This window comes from Anabrus simplex, chromosome 7 (genome assembly GCF_040414725.1).
Source record: "Anabrus simplex isolate iqAnaSimp1 chromosome 7, ASM4041472v1, whole genome shotgun sequence".
NCBI lineage: Eukaryota > Metazoa > Arthropoda > Insecta > Orthoptera > Tettigoniidae > Anabrus > Anabrus simplex.
In genome coordinates, this window is record NC_090271.1 from 69,930,621 (window position 1) to 69,950,072 (window position 19,452).

The 19,452-nt window shown below is 38.2% G+C and overlaps 2 protein-coding genes across 4 annotated transcripts in view; one reads left to right on the forward strand and one right to left on the reverse strand.

Moving 5' to 3' along the window:
• Positions 1 to 137, reverse strand: part of Cpsf160 (cleavage and polyadenylation specificity factor subunit 1) — a 277,975-nt gene extending 277,838 nt beyond the window's left edge. Inside the window, exon 1 of the mRNA XM_067151119.2 lies at positions 59 to 137. The gene's annotated coding sequence lies outside the window, so the exon portion shown is untranslated. The remainder of the gene's footprint in view (positions 1 to 58) is intronic.
• Positions 1 to 19,452, forward strand: part of LOC136877253 (uncharacterized) — a 285,454-nt gene that overhangs the window by 188,096 nt on the left and 77,906 nt on the right. For 2 of the 3 annotated variants that reach the window (XM_067151121.2, XM_068228579.1), the window contains exons 2-4: positions 11,509 to 11,684; positions 12,026 to 12,205; positions 12,280 to 12,466. In XM_067151121.2, coding sequence (XP_067007222.2) covers positions 11,521 to 11,684; positions 12,026 to 12,205; positions 12,280 to 12,466 — 531 coding nt within the window. In that variant the 5' untranslated portion in view covers positions 11,509 to 11,520. Of the gene's footprint in view, positions 1 to 236; positions 365 to 11,508; positions 11,685 to 12,025; positions 12,206 to 12,279; positions 12,467 to 19,452 lie in introns of those variants that run through there. The other variant, XM_067151120.2, reaches the window with a different exon arrangement.

The window sequence follows — 19,452 nt, forward strand, 5'->3', positions numbered from 1 at the left end:
ATATGAAGTCAACCGATATAGATCAGTTACATCAATTATTGAAATTATGATTGCTTACAAATATGATGGATCACGAAGAGATAGGATATTGAGAAGTAAGGCGCCCCAAATCGCATTATAAAATTTTCTGTATGTAATCTGAGAAGAACCATAGCCGATGGCTCTGGAAGAACGGATGACGGATTGAAGAAACGTTGTGTTGGTGAGACTGATTCGCGCCAAGTTCGTAGTTTACTGGATTTGACAACATATGTTCTGTTCAGGTTGACATGTGAGTTTATTGAAATAACCATTAATTAGTGTCTCTCAGTGTCTCTAAACTTTTTCGTGGAAAGGAGTTGCAGGGATTCTGAAGTCACAGTATGTAAGTATGCAAGAAGCGGAAATGGCCTTCTTTGAGGACACACTAGAAATTTTGAAAATTGCATTTAGTATTATCCAAGGAATTCCATAATTTATTTAATTTATTGAAAGTTTGTAAACTTTTTAGCGACACCTATTCATAAAAGAATCTTACGGTCCAATACAACTATTAAGTCAGAAACTCGAAAAAAATCTTGGGAAAGTACACCCACTAGTTAAATTGCCGGGTATTAAGAAATATTCTAGCATTCAACTACCTAGGCTATGTAATTATTAATGACTCCACAACAAGTTCGTCTGAGATTATTCAAACAAATGTAGTCTTACAGGGAAATCCCATTAGCCCACTGATGTTTAACATTGCAACCTCTGATATTGTCAAATCAATTAAGGACATATCAAATTTATCACTGTATATGTATGCAGATGACATGGTCCTGGCCTCAAACAACAAAGAAGATCTTCAAAAAGGATTGGACATCATAGCTGCCTGGGCAGATGATAATAAATTCAAAATCAACGATGAGAAAACAGTACAAATGATCTTCAGAAAATGGGGAAATTTAGCAGCAAAGGATAAAATATTTCATACGAATAATCCATTAGAAATAGTCAACACATTTAAATACTTAGACATTACTCTTCAAACAACAATCAAATCCTTCAGACTCCATATAAAAGATAGATCAACAAGAGCAATAAAAGGTACCTATTCATGATATACAAAACTTACAAGAGCTCTCACTAGGAACTGCCATGAAGCTTCTTTATGCCAAAATTGTACCCAGCCTAACATATGGCCCAAATTATTCTTCCATGATCTTGCTACAGTGGAAAAAGTGAAAGCTCCGTTTTTGAAAGCTGTTTTAGGCCTATCAAAATAGGCCTATACCCTTTCAAGACTCTCATACGAACTTACCAGAGAAACATTCTTCATAGAAGATTTAAGAATAAGTCACAGTTTGCCTTCTACCATGAACTATGAAAAATTAATTAAAGACAGAAAACGAAAAAGATCTGAAATATGGAGTGAGTTTTATTCCACTGATGCTATAACAACCAGTAATTGGAAGCAAGCTAACTTTAACCTCAGACATAATTATAACAAGGTTTGCTACTCATGGGTTCCACTTCAAGATATGTAACCTCCAATGCGACAGGTATCATGCTATGTACTGTGTACTTAGAACAGAATCTTTGACAAAATTCTCTTCTTCCATGTAAATTTTTGCACACTGTGCACATTTTCTAATAATAATAATAAATACATTGTGTTGCACTCGGGTTTCAGATTTGTACAGACGAAAGACCCATTTCATGGGTTTTTCTGACTGGAGTTCTGTAATGTAATATCAGTTATTCTCCTATTGCTTTGAAAATTTGCAAACATACTTTAAAGGTAGTATCCTTTACTCACAGAAATCTCAACACAAGCTTCTTGCTGTTTAATGCCTTTGCAAGAGAATACACCAACAAGGGTACCCTTGACCTCGGAATGAGGTGAACAACACAAAAACAGGCCTTTGATATAGATTGTTCATCACAGTAACAGTGGCCTGAATCATTCCCATGCAAAAGTGTATTCTGCCCCATGAGACATCTGAATAATCTTCTATTCAAGACCTAAGAGAGAAACTTGGGTAACTCAAGGAAACACAATATTAGTCTGATACGAGGAAGAGACACACAATTCAGCGCCATGAGTAGGCTATATTGTATCATTCTCCATCAACATTGTCAGAAACCCTCTGCTTGAAGTAGTTCTTCATCATCATCATCATGTAATAAAGGCAAAGCCTTGTCACTGCAACAATTCTTCTCCCTCTTCTGCTGCTCTCGTCACTTCCATATAGTTCATGTACAGTACTTCATCATGTTGTTCAGGTCTTCAAAGTATGATTTTCTGGGTCTTCCTCTCTTTCCCAGCAGTGATGTAATTAAAAGTAATTAACTTAAAAGAATTTTTTTTTTTCTTCTGACCTGATAGTGCTACAATTGGTCTTCAAAATGCAGATACGGGTTTTCAATGAAGGGGTTAAAGCAAAGTGGAGGAGAAAAATATGCACATCTCAGTAAAGCCGCATTTTTATATTCAACATCACTTTTACATTCAAGCAGTCCAATATCAAAAGCCTCACTAATTACATTTTCAAATTATGATAAGAGTATGTCAGAGTCAGAACTTGCTTTAACCAAGCATATTATAACAATAATCAAGAAATGTAGGCTACACAATGTGCGTTATGTTTGTTTAGCATAGTCACACAATGATTTTGATCTCTGTTTGCAAAACTGCAAGGGGTATCTTCCACAACTCTCACCACACTGTTCAAAGACACACGAATCACAAGGTTCACGGAATCTCTTATTGATGCAGACTGCATGATGGAAACCATGACATGCAAACCTGGTGACCATGTCTCATCTCATAGACTGAGTCCGCTCCTTTTTCGTCATCATGTCAGTGTTGTAAAATTCCCACCAAATATAAATTATGTTTTGTTCTCATTTTCTTAATGTATGTTGAAAGGCGGTCGTTGAAGGTACGAGCATTTTATTTCTAATCTCTTGTATTAGATAGTCTTCTTTTGTTAGTATGTATACAAGTTTCGATCAAGTGAATTTTAATACACCAAGTGTTCTCTTGAAGAATAGTGGCTTCACTTTCTCTAGAGTTTCTAGGTCACTTAAGTTTAAATGGTCTCATGTAAGTTCTATTCCGTATGTTAAAACCAGCATTATTTTTGCTTGAAATACTTTAATTGCGGTGGTCGAGGATAATTTTTCTGGATTTTGGAATCTTTCAGGGCTCTAATCGCTGCTCATGCTTTTTCTTGAAAATGTATAGAGAAGATGATCTGGGTCATTTGTAGGGTAATGCTCTATATTTGAACTGCTTTACAGTTGCTAGTTTGTTTTCCCCCCTAAGTATAATTAGTCTTTTGTCATTTGAACTGTCTTATTCTTAATTGTGAATTTTCTATAGCCCATACTGAGAGTCTAATGAGTGCATCTTGCACCTCTTGCAGGATTGATCCTCCTATGACGATATCATCAGCATATATGTACATCACACCTTTCTTATGGATGATTCTTGTCACATCGGATGTTGCAATATTGAATAATATAGGACTCTTGGGGTGCCCCTGTAGTGTTCCGTTTATTTGGGTTATGTCAGTGGATGTAGTGATGCCGTCATCTGTGATCACTCTTGTGTCAGATAGAATATTTGTGATTATTATGGCCAGGTAGTTTTCTTTTCCTGTTAAGCACTCTAATTTCATGGTAAGTACTTCTCTGTCCAGCAAATCAAAAGTTTTATTGAAATCTATGAATACTTCGAAGAATTTTCCTTTTTACGTCCTTAAAGTGTTCTGTGGTTCAAATTCCCATCACTCAGTGTGAGATTTGTGCTGGACAAAGCAGAGGCGGGACAGGTTTTTCTCCGGGTACTTCGGTTTTCCCTGTCATATTTCATTCTAGCAACACTCTCAAATATCATTTCATTTCATCTCTCATTCATTAATCATTGCCCCAGAGGAGTGTGACAGGCTTAGGCAGCCGGTACAATTCTTACCGTATCCTTACCGCTATATGGGGGCTTCATTCATTCCATTCCTGACCTGATCAAATGACTGAAAACAGGCTGTGAATTTTTTTTTTTTTTTTCAAGTATCATCGACATCATTCAACAGATTGTTTACTGCGTGGAGTGTTGATCTACCCTTTCGAAAGCCAAATCGAGAGTCCGGGATAGAGTTGTCAACCAGCTTGGTCAGTCTGTTACAAAGGATACATAGAGATCATTGGTCATTGATTTCAATTTTGGATGTGTTATTCTGACTTCATTGTTTTAAATTTGGATTGAGACATACCAGATCGTTTACTTTATTATTGGTTGTATGTGAACGTATGTGTTTCCAGTGACCCAGTGTATATGATGGGGTCGAAACTAGTCCCAATTATACAGGGTTATTCACCTAAGATGTTACATGGAAATAATCTCTAAACCATTAAAGTTATCGGTATTCTGTTTTCATGTTCATATATGATACCCAGGGGCTTGTAAAATAATTTGCTACGTATTCTCATGGGGTGATTAATAACCGAGATATTGTTACTAACACCATAATTTAAAATGGAATGGCACAAATACGTACAGCTGGCCTAAACTTTTAACTGCGTACAATTTCAAATATGTAACTATTTTCAAAATCGGGCAGTTACTTTTTGAGATATCAATAAGAACAAACACATCAGACAGCATGCAGACAAGCAAGGACATATTGACACACAAGCAGTTTCCTAGGTGTGATTCCAGCCACAGAATGGATACCAGCCATATAAGTATAAAGTGCACATGCAATGGGTTTGCGAAGTGTGTATGACAGGCAAACTATGACAGTACAGGACAGGGAGGGTTGATGTTTTTAAAGGGAATAGAATAATTACTTTCACTTCTAAGAAAATAAAGAAAGCTATTGTTGTCAATGGTTTGAGTGTATAGTACATATTACTGTGTGAATTGAAAAATAAACATAACACAGGACACCTGAATAGCTCCTTCTACCAAAGCAAATGAACGCTGTCTGAGGTAAGCTTCATTGGAAATGATCCTAAGGACGTGGGAATGGGAACATAACAACATGCATTCGGGAAAGCGGAGGTTCGAGCCGTGCCTTGCCCCACCTGAAAGTGATTTTCATGGTGTCCCATGTTCAAACACCAGGCAAATGCCGAATTGGTACCTTTGAGATCGGCCACGGCCGATGTCCTTTCCAAATCCTTCCCGTTCCCATCCGTGGGGGAATACTCCAAACTGAGCGCAACCTGTTGCACATGGATTTCAAAACAAAAAAACTTCAGTCTCCCTTCCCCGTTGCGTGTTCGCCAGTCATACAATAACATTGCACACCCAGGGTATGTTACGGTTCACCATAGTATGTGTACAATAGTTTACAGTACATGCCAGGTATCCGTCCTGTGACTGGAATCAATGCCAGCAAACAACTTGCGTGCCAATACGTCCGCGGCCGACCGCACACTCTCTGATGCAGCATGCAAAAGGCCAAATGCCGTTTTTATTGATATCTCAAAAAGTAACCGCCCGATTTTGAAAATACTTGCATATTTGAACTTGTACTCAGTTGAACTTTTAGGTCAGTTGTATGTATTCGCGCCGTTCCATTTAAATATATGGGGTTATTATTCACCCCACGAGAATAAGTAGCACATTGTTTTACAAGATCCTAGTATCATTTACGAATATGGAAACAGAATACCATTAACTTTAATGGTTTAGACGTTATTTTTGTGTAACATCTTAGGTGAATAACCCTGTATAGGACATGATACAAGCTAATGGTTTTGAATAGGTGGACCCTTCTCTACTCTTTGATAGTGATCAATTGTCAATATGGACCATAATGAAATTCATAACCTATGATTGAGGAAAGCTGGTTAAATACAAATTACTTAATAAAAGTCGTAAATCCTCTGTTTACTTACCTGGAATATTGAGTAGGCCCGTATCTTCATTTCTGAGTGTATGTATGAATGTTCAGTCCTCAGCCCAAAGGCTGTTGGATCCTCAACAGATCTGCCATCAGCTGTCATAGATAGCCTAGGCATCACTGATGAGGCGTGCTAGGGAGATGAGTGAGGTAGTTTCCCGTTGCTTTCCTCACCGAGCCAGTAGTTGCTATTATGTATGTCTGCTAAGCCCACTGAAATGCATGCAACAGCCGACCCTATGAGCAACATTTTCACACCATTCATAACAGGGACTAGCTGCATAAGGAATGGCATTACTAGCATCACTCATATCTCAGTCACTTTCATATTGTCAAAGCCAATGACAAGACTAAGACAGATCAATGAAAGTAACAATATTGCTCTAGCCTATACCAGAACATTTAGTGCACTGTAAACACTACGTCCCGCCAGCTAAGGCGTCATTTCTAAGAAGCTGCATTAAACTTCTGTCACCTTGTTCGAACAAATGCAATGTTAGAAGTGCTTATTTATTAATCACTTGGTACATTGGAGAATATATGATAAAATCTTCCTGTGCAACTGAAATTCCTGATTAAGTTTCTCAAATTTGAGCTTCAGCTCCAGTTTTTACCTAAAATAATCCAAATTTGAAAAATGAATTTACCTCTGAAAAAATAGTAGACCCCTGACCTCTTATGTATGTCTTTTTGCATTATATTTAAATAGCTACAACTACATCTCTTCTTCTACTGCTTTTCCCACACCTGTGGGGTCGCAGGTATGAACTGCGTAGCACATCTTGATTTGGCCCTGTTTTACGGCCGGATGACCTTCATGATGCCAGTCCTATATTGAGGGATGTAATCACTGTTGTGTGTTTCTATGGTGGTTGGCAGTTTGGTGTATTGTCTGAATATGAAGAGGAGACTGTTGGGACAGACACAAACATCCAGTCCCCAAGCCTGAAGAATTAATCGGAAATGATCATAATCCCAGACTCGGCTAAGAATCGAACCCAGGACCCTCTGAACCAAAGAGCAGTACGCTGACCATTCAGCCATTGAGTTGGACAGATAGCTACAATTACTATGTATCTTATTTACTGGTATCCTCCACTTTCTTCTGACTTTTATGTCAATCAATCAATGTCTATGAAACCGTTGTTCTGTCCTCTGCTTCATTTGATATAGGTACAAAGAAATTGGTTAAGTTTATCATATTTAGGGATCATATTTGATGTCATTTTATTATCTTGGGTCTCTTTTTTACAAATTTAAGTTAAATTAAAAAATTTAACTCAATATTTGCTGGTCGTACATGCCTAACTTAAATTTGCTCACAATATTTTACTGTAATTTCAAATTTGAACAAAAATGGTACAAGAGCTTATTTTTTGTTATATTGTAATTGTTTTAGCCATTCTCCAAATATTATTCACATGTTTTTGCTGATAACGCAAAGTGATTCTGTTTGTTTGGTTATTCTGGATTTCCCTTAGAAATATTTTGTTGTTCTGCTGATTATAGTTTTTGCAAGCAATATGTTGTCAAAATAGAAAGGGAAAAAGAATGTTAGGAATGTGGTCACTTTACTGCTAGTCAGCCTTGCTTAAACATTCTTCATTCTCCTTCCCCCAAAACTTTCCTTGTTATGTGGCTCTTGATAGTTGTTAATATAAGTGTGAAAGTATTATTGTGCAAAGGACAGGCATTGGGACATTTTTATCTTTTTTACCTCAGAATCCTTTTGCCTTCTCTACAGTGAATTCAGTTTAATTCTTTTTTTTTTGTGAGAAAAATTAATTCAGTTTATTCTGTTTTTTATATGGCAGAGAGTCTACTGTAGCCTCATTCAGCAAGTGTGGTGATTTAATTGCCAAATCCATCCAAACTTAATTATGAAAGCATCAAATACTAACACATTTTTACTCCAGGCGAGTGGAGCTGAGAGCTCAGAATCTCGTGGATAAAAATTACTGGTATATTTTAAGTGGCCAACAAAGATAAAAATCAAAAGGAAATGCCAAATCACTCGACAGCATTCATGATAGCAACATATAACATCAGAACAATTAAATGAGAACACCCTGAAGCTCCAAATCATTTATCAAGTAGGATATCATTGGTCTCTTTGAAGACTAGACTGAAAGGGGAAGCGAAGACCATTTTGAACTCCGGATACCTGTTGTTCCAGAAGAACTTGGAACTAAACTTGCATCTGGGAGGTGCAACTATTAGGATGCACAGAAAACTTGGGAACAGACTCAGACTATCTCAGACAGTTTTTTACGCTATGGTCGAACTGAACAGTACATTTAGCTTGCATGTTATCCAAGCATATGCACCTATGACTAGTTCAAAATTAGGGAAGCAGATCAATTTAATGAAGATCTCACTGCAACTATCCACTCCAAGAATACGAAACTCAAGGTGGTGATGGGGAATTTTAACGCTAAGATAGGATGTGATAAAGACTTTGATCCTTTGAACATAGGAACATTTGGTATAGATGAGAGAGAAATGAAAGAGGCCAAATGATGCTTAACTGCCTCCAGAGTGAAAATCTGTACTACATGAATATTTCCTTCAAAAAGAATCCCAGAGAAAGCGGAGTAGAGAAAAATCTTAAAATGAGATCAACTCTGTGCTCATTACACGTAAAGACATGTGTCCAGATATGTCTGCCCTAAACCAGTTTGAATAAATAACTACCTTTTTTGTTTTTGGAGGTGCCAAGGTAGTCCTGTGGGATTTTTATTGCATGCCAGTAAATCGGCTGACACGGGACTGACATACTTGAGCACCTCTAAATACCACCGACTGAGCCAGGATTGAACCTGCCAAGTTGGATTCAGAAGCCAGCGCCTCCAACCATCTGAGCCACTCAGCCCGGCAAACCAGTTTGCCACAGGGAGTGACCACAGACTAATATGAGCTAGGATCAGTCAACATGAAGCTGGAAAGAAGAAAGTTAATGCATAAAGTCAACTGACTAGCAATAGAAGAGTTACCGGTACCAGGAAATCATTAGGGGGAAATTGGTGCCAGCTGAGCATCTGTCTGGATTGAAACTTGACAACTTATGTTCGAAGATCACTCGTAGCATTCAGGTGGCAGCTAAAGCCATAAATACACAGTTGTGACAAAAGAGGCCTGACAAGAATAGTCACAACACAACCTTATTCATTGAGGACAGGCATCAATAAAGTTTAAGGAACTATACCCAGAAAGATCTTAAGATTTACAACAAAGAACTGGTTGTTTTTATCATTGAGAAACAAGGGCATCATTGGGGAGAAGAGTGATAACAGAGATAAGGAATGGAAAAGTGGTTACCACTAACAGGCACAAAATTGTAAGAGAGATCCAGGAATTCTACAAGAACCTTTATCATTCATCAGTTCCTGAACCCAGAGACATAGTATAGGATGAAGGAAAAATAAGTTTGAATGTTAATTCAGAAAAGCTGCCTGAAATTGATTGACCAGAACTCTGTACTGCATTCCAGAAACTGAAGAAAGGAGAGCACCTGGCAATGTCACAGTAAGAAGCAAAATGATAAAGCTTTCTGGTGAAGCCCTGGAGAAGGCAGTGTTACCTCTCTTGTACAAGTCCCTACAGGAAGGCAGATCACCATGTGCTTAGCAGGATGTCTAGGTCATCCTGTTATTTAAAAAAAAAAAAAGAAGGGAGTGCTGACAGAAAGAACTACAGACTCATCAGCTGACTCTCATTTTAACGAACTTTTGACCAGAATGTTAACCAGTCGCTTAACCAGCCAACTTGATTCCAACCAGCCTGTTGAGCAAGCCAGATTCCAAAAAATACTGTCAACCCCCTTCAAGTTGTAAACAACCTCAAAGACCACGGAATACATCATGCCACGCTGAGTGGCTCAGATGGTTGAGGCACTGGCCTCCTGACTCCAGCTTGGCAGATTTGGTCCTGTCTCAGTCCGGTGGTATTTGAAGGTGCTCAAATATGTCAGCCTTTTGTCGGTAGATTTACTGGCACGTAAAAGAACTCCTGCGGGACTGAATTCCGGCACCTTATGTCTCCAAAAACCATCAAAGTAGTTATTGGCTTTACGTCCCACTAACATTATTATTGGAATACAGCATCCCACTGCACCTTGTCTTTATTCACTGTCACTCCATTGAAATCTGGGCCATGATTCTTGCTTTACAGAATGCTGGAATTGACCATTGGTACACAAAACTGTAAAGGAATCCTATAGTCGTAATATTGAAAGATGCTTTTAGACATTTCTTAGAGGGAGGTTCATTTACTGCCTGCCTGGTTGAGAAGGGAGTGGACGATCCCACTGCGGTTTCCATGGAGATAAGCCTGCTGGCTGGCTTGTATTGCTTGGAGTTACCAAACCTCTCACTTCTGACTTATGAACAACAGAACATAGTGGTCTGAACTAATGAGCAAGTGGGCCAGAAACAAAGGGAAAGAGAAAGGAATACAGAAATGCTTCAACACCATGCAATGCTCCTCCCTCCAGCCCTGTCTGTCAAAATGCTTCTTTTAATATAAGGTGCAGTCTCCACCTGAAAGTGGATGATGATGGAATGATAGATACTACTCAACAGAGGTGTCTGTCAGGGAGATACTATCTCATCAAAACTCTTCAATTTCACTTCAGAAGATACATTCAGATGGTTGCTGTGGGAATGTAAAGGGATCAACATAGATGGAAACTTCCTCAATCAGCTATGTTTCACAGATCACATTGTTCTGAATACAAGTGACCCACTGCAAATACAGAAGATGCTAGAGCAGCTGAATGAAGAATCACAAAATGCTAGATTGAAAATATCTTCAAAACACGAAAGTGATGAGCCCTGATGGTATCTGAGCAATCATAGAAGGTGTGTCTTTGGAGCAGACTGATAAGTATGTGTACCTTGGACACAGGGTCAAATTTGGGAAGAAGGATTAAGGAGCAGAAATAACCGGGGCAGTGAGTCAGAGTTGTGGTGATTCTGGCAAGCTTGGTTTCTTTCCCAAAGACAGAGGCATCCCAGTCAATCTCGAGAGGAAGGTATTCAATGCATGTACCGTCCCAATTGGACACAGTCACACAGTCGCACCTACTCGACATAAAGCCAACAGATTAAGTTATTAAGCGGGCCATGGATAGGAGCATTCTTAATATCTCACTACAAGACAGAATCCCTCACAAGGAGGTATGAATAAGAAGCAGGATGACTGATGTGATCCAGCACGTAGCCACATTCAAGTGGAAATGAGCAGGGCATGGGAGTTGATAGACCAGCAGGGTGTTGGAATGGCAAACCAGAGCACTGTACAGTGTTAGAAGACTGCAGTTACAGTCGGCTGATGAGATCCGAAAGACCGGAGGTAAGAACTGGCTTCACATAACAGACTGAGCTTCATGGAGAAAATTGGAAGAGGCCTGCGTTCAGAAGTGGATGACTGTATGCTGAAGGAAGAAGTAGTGGTGGTGGTGGTGGCCTATCTTGCAAGAAATAAGTGCATGCAAATTTCCAGTGTTTTTAGGTCATAGAAATAAAAGCCCTAGATAGTGTCCACAAATGTTCCTATTGTTTGTCCTGTCATACAGATTCAGGTAGAATTTTGCTGAATAAATGTTATATTATTGTAATTTCTCTTTTTACAGAGTACGTCAAACATGAAAGGACAAAAATTTCTAGAAATGCTGCGTAAAACTGGTTATCCTACAGAAGGTTATCAGGCTCATGACTTTGATTGGCTGTTTGATGTTGGAGGCGAAGTCATGGAATGGTTTTGCGAATATATTGATTCTTCCAATATTTTGACATCAGAACAATTGGTGTGAGTACTTTTTTAGATATGTCAAAGATATGATGGTTTATTTTCCCCAACTTGCATGCTGTGTAAAAATGCATATCAATTTGTAAGACAAAATTAATTTCAGCCACTAGTCCCAAGACTGATGTAATATTATTTACTTGATATATTGTATTGACTTATAATTGCACTTTGATGCGGAACAAAAATGAAATTTATACCATATAACTCGGATGGTCTGATGGCAGAGTTGAAACCCATAGTTGCAGTGATTTAAGGACAAAGGAATTTTGACAAATAGTCTAGATATGTTTGTGTTTTACTTCTTTTGCAATGTTTTTAGTGAGACTTGTAATTGTTTTTAGATTTGAAGGTATTAGTGAAGGTGGCTTGCTTGGAGATGACTTGGATAAAGCACTCAAGGAAGCAGGTTTGGATGACAGAGATCTTGAAGTCACTGAAGAAGACAATGAGATATTGCGAGAAGAAATTGCTGAAGTGGACTCACAGATTGCAATTTATGATGAAACAATAAAACAAATGAGGTACTTTTTAGTTTACTATTTTAAAGTGTTTCTTGATAGTTGTACCAAGTTTCATATGTTACTTCTTTTGCCAGGATTGAGTGTGAAGATTTGAGCAAGATATTGTGCCAGCTTAAGGAAGAGGAGAAGTCTGCTAGTATTAAATTATCAGAAGCTGTGAATAAGTGTTGTGAGCTTGGAGAACAACTGGAAAAAAATTATGAAACCATAGCTCTCAATCTTGGCAACGTGTCTTCATTTTTGTCTGACATCAAAACCAATGTAAGTATCTCATAATACTTAATATTTTATTTAACAATGTTACTACGTTCACCACTAAGAAGATTGCTAGTGTAAGGAATGTGACTAATAGCACATTGCACACCGTTACCTTCCGTGCTTGAGTGCTGACTTGTCTTCCTAACACCAATGAACAGATACACATTGCACTTTCTAATAATGGTGTTGTGCAGGCAGTTGATGCTTTTTAACTATGTTCTTTTTCTCTAATAATGGTGTTATGCAGGCGGTTGATACTTTTCAACTATGTTCTTTTTCTCTAATAATGTTATGCAGGCAGTCGATACTTTTCAACTATGTTCTTTTTCTCTAATAATGGTGTTATGCAGGCAGTTGATACTTTTCAGCTATGTTCTTTTTTACATAAGTTTAATCCCAATGTAAGCATATAGCCCAAATTCCTCTGCCAAGGTAAGAATTGTGATTTACTGAGCATGATAATAGTGTGCTATGTATAATGTCTAGTGTTAAGACATTCAGTGCCAGTCTTTCTTTATTTCTTTCTTTCTTTCATTCTTTCTTTCTTTCTTTCTTTCTTTCTTTGTCAGTTTACAAAAGATGAGTGGACTGTATCAGTGGGAAATGGATAAAAGTATGTGTAAATTGTAATAATAATAATAATAATAATAATATGATGATGATGATGATGATGATGATTATCCCGAAAAAGGTATTTTGGTTTTTTTTTTAAATAAATACAAAGAACTGTATTTCCATAATATTTAAATCATTTTAAAGGTTGAACATTTGGCTAATTTTCTACATAATCATCATTTCAGTCAAGGCATTTTTGTAGACGCTATGATAGTTTTCGTATGCCCATGTCATACCAGCTCACCGCCGTGCCACCTCGTTGTTGGTGCCAAATCACCTTCTAATCAAATGGTGTTTCAACTTAGGGAGCAGGTTGGTAGTCACTGGCTGCCAAGTCTGGACTATAGGGTGGATGGTAATGTTCCATTGACAATTTTTCAGGAGAGCGATGGTTTGACAGGCAACGTGTGAGCGAGCATTGTCATGGAGTATGTTTACGCCCTTGCTCACTATTCCTCCTCTCTTCCTTTTTCAGTGTTTCACAGTATCTGTCAGCATTTATTATGGTCCCAGGCGGTATAAAGTTCACCAACAATGCCCCCTTTTGATCCCTAAACACAGTTGTCATTACTTTACCGGCAGACTGTGTGTTGTTTGAATTTTCACAGCTTGGGCGAAGAGGTATGCCGCCACTCGTGTGATTGTTATTTGGTCTCAGGTGTGAAGTGGAATGCCCTGGTTTCATCACCCGTGACAATCGAGCCCAAAATGTTGTCACCGGGCGAGTTGGCCGTGCGCGTAGAGGCGCGTGGCTGTGAGCTTGCATCCGGGAGATAGTAGGTTCGAATCCCACTATCGGCAGCCCTGAAGATGGTTTTCCGTGGTTTCCCATTTTCACACCAGGCAAATGCTGGGGCTGTACCTTAATTAAGGCCACGGCCGCTTCCTTCCAACTCCTAGGCCTTTCCTATCCCATCGTCGCCATAAGACCTATCTGTGTCGGTACGACGTAAAGCCCCTAGCAAAAAAAAAAAAAAAATGTTGTCATTTTCATCTGCATAGTGATGAAGAAATTCATGGGAAGAATCAGCTCGTTGCCACCTTTAGTCCTCCGTTAGTATTTGTGGTACCCATCTTGTGCACACCTTCCGATATTGCAACTTTTCCATTAAAATCCTGTGAATGGTGCTTCGGGAAACCTCAGAACCAAAATGCAGAGATTATCCAGTGATCCTCAGACTTCACGCATGACTTTCTCATCGGTAATTGATGGTTTTCCGTTCCTTTCTTCATCGTGAATTTCAGTACGATCAGCTGTAAACTCTCTACTCCACTTGCAAATAATTTTGACATCCATAGATTGCAAAAGGGTTTAGCGGGGGTGGGGAGATGTAATAAACTCATTGGCTTAGCTATTGGCTTCCCACCCTGAAAGCTGAGGTTTGAATCTTTTTTGATCCTATGTTGAGATTTTTATCTCAAAAATCACGTGTTGTCAGGAAGGGCATCCAGGCTTAAACCCTCTGGCCAAAACCAAAATGAGCAAGGAAGGCTCCAACAGTCCCAGAAACAGTGGGACAAGCTGAAGAAGGTATTTTTAATTGTATTAGGGTTAGCTACTAAGTCACCCTTTGTATATCTAACAGGACAGAAATTACAACACCGAGCTCGGTAGCTGCAGGCGCTGAAGTGCGGCCAGTATCCACTATTCGGGAGATAGTTTGTTCAAGCCCCACTGTCTTCCGCCCTGAAGATGGTTTTCCATGGTTTCACATTTTCACACCAGGCAATGCCGGGGCTGTACCTTAAGGCCACGGCCACTTCCTTCCCATGCCTAGCCCTTTCCTTCTTACAAAATTGTACACAGAACTATTTTAATCCTCCTAGTCAATATTATATATTTTACGTTCAATTAAGACGAAACTTCACACATAGACATGTTCTACCCGGCATTGGGTCATCCTGGGTAAGACTTGCTATTTATTTTATTTTACATTTTATGGTCTTCATTGGACCACTTTAGTCAATTATACAATGGATTTTTTGATTTTCTCTTAGCCCAAGTACTTCTTCATTCTCTCGGATCTTGATTATCTCTCCTCACCTGAAATCACTCTTCCATGTTTTGTCTGTTGATTGTGGTCTGTAGTCTGGTGTCTTATGTTTTTTAGTGTCTTGATTCTGTGGATTTTGTTTTTTAACCTTCTAGCGCTCGTGCTGTTTGGAATAACACACACGATCGCAAGGCAACATTTTGACCGCCCATTTTTAGTTGTAATTGTTTGTTTTAGTCAGTTTTTTATGAGTAAATAATGGACAATATAGTTAAATAACTTGATATACATATATTTAAATGCCTAAAATAACTTTATTCACACATATTTAAACGAAAAGGTAATGATGAACCCTTAAACATAACAATTTTGAAATAGCATAAGTAAAGTTCACCAGTCAGTCACAAAAATTATCTGGAACAGAAAACATATAAATATTTAAAAAGTAAGGAACTGAAATCAGTCTCTAATTTGAGAAAGCATCACTGAACACAAACATTTTGAATTTAAATCTGGTACGATCCACTTTCTTGGAGTAAGCTAAACCATATCAATATCATTGTCCTCCAAACCTTCGTTGCAAATGTTACAGGTTACTTGAAGTGATGAATGATTTGTGCACACATATCTCGTGCATTTGTGGCACATCAAACGAGTTCTGTTGTTTTGGGATTTTTTTTAGACCCTTTATACACACAGTAATAGCAAATAGGTTACCTGTTTGATGAAGTTCCGGCGCTTGCTGGTTGTTGTTCCCTGTACTTTCCCAAGAAAATATACAGTTCTTTAGGAAGGTGCCAAAGTTTTGCACGATCTTTCAATTTGTCCGCCACTAGGTCCATCGCTAAGTTGAAGGTTTGTTTCCTCCATACAGTGGTGTTGTCAGGGTGATTTGCTTGGAATATCTTCAGTGAATTTATTCCAGCAACATCAAGTAAGCGTATTGGGCCCTGAGTGAAGGACATTTATTTATTTTTTGATGTAGGTATGTTTTGCTTGAATACGTTTGAGATTTGAAATATATATCCTCGTGAAGTACACAAGTAGTAGTTGCTTAAAATCTGTATATATTAAATAATAGTTTTGTCTGTACATTGCTCAGATTTGAAAAAAATTGTATTTCTGTATCAGTCATGTCCACAGTAACAAGGAAATGCATTTTTTACTTTTCTGTAATGTCTGTCTGTCTGTCTGTCTGTCTGTCTGTCTGTCTGTCTGTCTGTCTGTCTGTACACGCATCACGAGAAAACGGTTGAAAAGAATTTAATGAAAATCGGTATGTTAAGTTGGGGGATGAGCCACTACAATCTAGGCCATAAATAATTTCATTCATGCTGAGTGAAATGGTAGTTGAGGGGAAGGCCTAAAATTTAATTCTCAAATATTTATATTTTTAGTGGTTGTATTCATAAATTTCCAATTGTTTACGTCTTATACAATTTTACTGCAGTGGCTATGATAACAGAAATATTCATGAATTTGTATTTTTGTTGCTAAGTCCATACCAATGCCGAGCCAGGAGAAAATGGGTTAACAGAATTTAACGCAAATAGTTATATAGATTCGGGGGATAAGAAACTACAGTTTAGGAAGCTGTAAACAATTTTATTCACCCTGGATGAAATGGTAGTTTAGGGGAATGCGCCTAAAATTTAACTTATAAATACCTATGTTATTGGTCCTATCGAAAAGTACTACATAACAAAAGTTATAGAGAACACAGTTTTTATTCATTTATGTTTTATTCAGTTTAACCGTACTGACTATGATAAGAGTGGTATTTCAGCGTCAGAAGAAAAGTAAGTGTGAAGGCCTACAATATCGAAAGCGCATAGCATTGATCAACAATAACATTACATAGACCACTGTTTGTTGTGATGTTCTTTGTCTCATGCTGACACTCAACTCCGATAGATGGCATTACTGCTGCGTACCGAGTATAATAGCATGACGGAATATTGGCGGGAAATAGCTGGGGAGTTAGAAAACTTTTGCTTTTGCTCTGGGACTCTCCACTATTTCACAACTAGAACTTCCCCCCCCGTCCCCCGGCCGATAAAAAACGAAGAGTGTTCACGGATCACAGATGCCTGCGGCCTGGTCATTCCACCTCTGGAACTTTGGACTGTTAGATCGGCAGTGTAGCAGTGTTTGTTAAAAGTGAGAAAATATGTTATTTTTCATTTGATCGAGTATTTAATATGAAAGCATTGCTTTTAATCGCGCCATTCCTACTGATGTCATTGTAATGACCTATGTTCATTTCAGTTGAGAAAACCACTAAGAGAGTCTTTCTGAGGATCTAAAAGGATGGGTGGAGAGTGAGTGTCTACCATTATAATGAAAACTCCCTAATGCAGTCTTCATATGAGAAAAGACGTTTGGTGACTTCCCCGTCGCGTTTTTAGGGTAACGTTAAGAGCTGTGCAAGTTAATCCACTCTTGCTCACAACGTGTACACTACCTAACCTAGAATGCTGTATACAATGTAGAATTCCATAGCGAAGCACGGGTACATCAGCTAGTACTCTAGTAAACTGAAAATAGGTACTTAGATTTTTTGTTATTACATTAGAGAACCGCTCGATGTTCTGTTCCACGCGCGCTTGCAAAGGCGGTTTGGTGGCCGTCCATGCGACCAGGACTACTTCACTGATTTCCTACGAGCTACGGCGAGTTGAAGGCCAAATTTGAACGGCATCTAGTGGCAAGATAGCCAACTAGAGAATACTCTTGGGCCCCCCATAGTTTCTCAGATCCGTTTATATATACCACGATTTTTTCCAAATTGGCGGCCAATTTGCTGCCAACGGGAGCGCTAGAAAGTTAAATCCTCCACTGTGATTTGTAGTTCCTTCATATCATCTTTGATTTCTGTAATCCACTTAATATTGCTCCTACTGTTCCACAATTTTTCTGTTATCATCCTGCCGGTTCTATTTTCAAGTGTTTTAATTAGGTGACCAAAGAATGAGATTAGTTTTTTTTGTTTTTTGTTTTTTCTGATAGTGCTCAGTACCAGTTCTATTTGTTTGTAGACTGTTTCATTAGAAACTAGTCTCCAGTGTCCATTTTCTTGGTATTTTTTATACATGTTCTGATTAATCTTCTTTCTACTTTGAGTGTTCTGTCTATTGCTGCAGTATTAGTTGTTTTGAAAATTGTTGCACTAGCGTTTGTTATTTCTGGGTGTATGACTGTTTTATAATGCTTTAATTTTGTGGCTATTGAGATGTCTTTTTTGTTGTACCGGCATGTGTTCTTGGTGACATACTGAGCTTTGGTTAATTTGTTTATTCTAATATGCCATGTTTGCTTTTTGTATGTTATAATTTCACCTAAGTATTTAAATTTGTTCACAATTTTGAAGTCCTGTTTTCCTAATTAAATTTTCTTTAAGAGCGGCGAATCAGTTAACATGATTTCTGTTTTCTCAAAGGATATATTGAGGCCAACTTTTTGTGCTATTTCCCGTAGTGATTTAATTTGTTGTAGAGTTTCCTGAACATTGTTAGATAGGAGAGCAAGGTCATCAGCAAATCCCAGAGAATTTAAGGTTATGTAGTCTTTTGATTTTCCAATTTTGATGCTTTTTTTGGGTTATCCTTATACCGTTCCCTCATTATATATTCCAAAGCACAGTTGAATAGAAATGGTGACAAACAATCTCCCTGTCTTAAACCAGTTTTTATGAGGAATGGCTTAGAAAATTCCCCTCAGAACTTGGTTGTGTGTTGGTTAAGGTGAGTTCAATCAGTTTGATTAGTTTCAGGTGCAGTCCAAAATTTCTTAATATTTTCAATATTGAAGGTCTATGAATACAGTCATATGCCTTCTTAAAGTCTACAAACGTTATTGCAAAGGGTTTGTTTTGTTTTCTGTAATATGCCATAACTAATTTTAACGTGAAGATTTGTTCTGCACAGCTTTTACAAGGTCTGAAGCCTCCTTGGTATTCACCTAATTCTTGCTCCAATTGTTCTTTAATTCTGCCTTACAGGATTCTAGCAAATATTTTGTATGTACAGTCCAAGAGAGATATACCTCTGTAGTTATCTGGATTTCTCTTATCTTCCTTTTTGTGAAGCGGGTGGATGATAGCTGTTGTCCAATCATCATCATCCTAAACCATCTCCAATTTCCCAGGTGTGATATATGAGCCTCCTCCATCTCATCCTGTCCTTGTACCATTCCTCCTCCACCAACTTGTCCCAATCATGACCTCTCAGCAGTACATCCTTCTTAACTAAATCTATCCATTTCCTTTGTGGCTTTCCCACAGGTCATCTTCCTTCTATTTCTCTGTCAAATTCCTTCCTTGCAGTTCTGTTAACTGGCATCCTCTTCATGTAACCAAACCACTTCAGTCTTGATATCTGA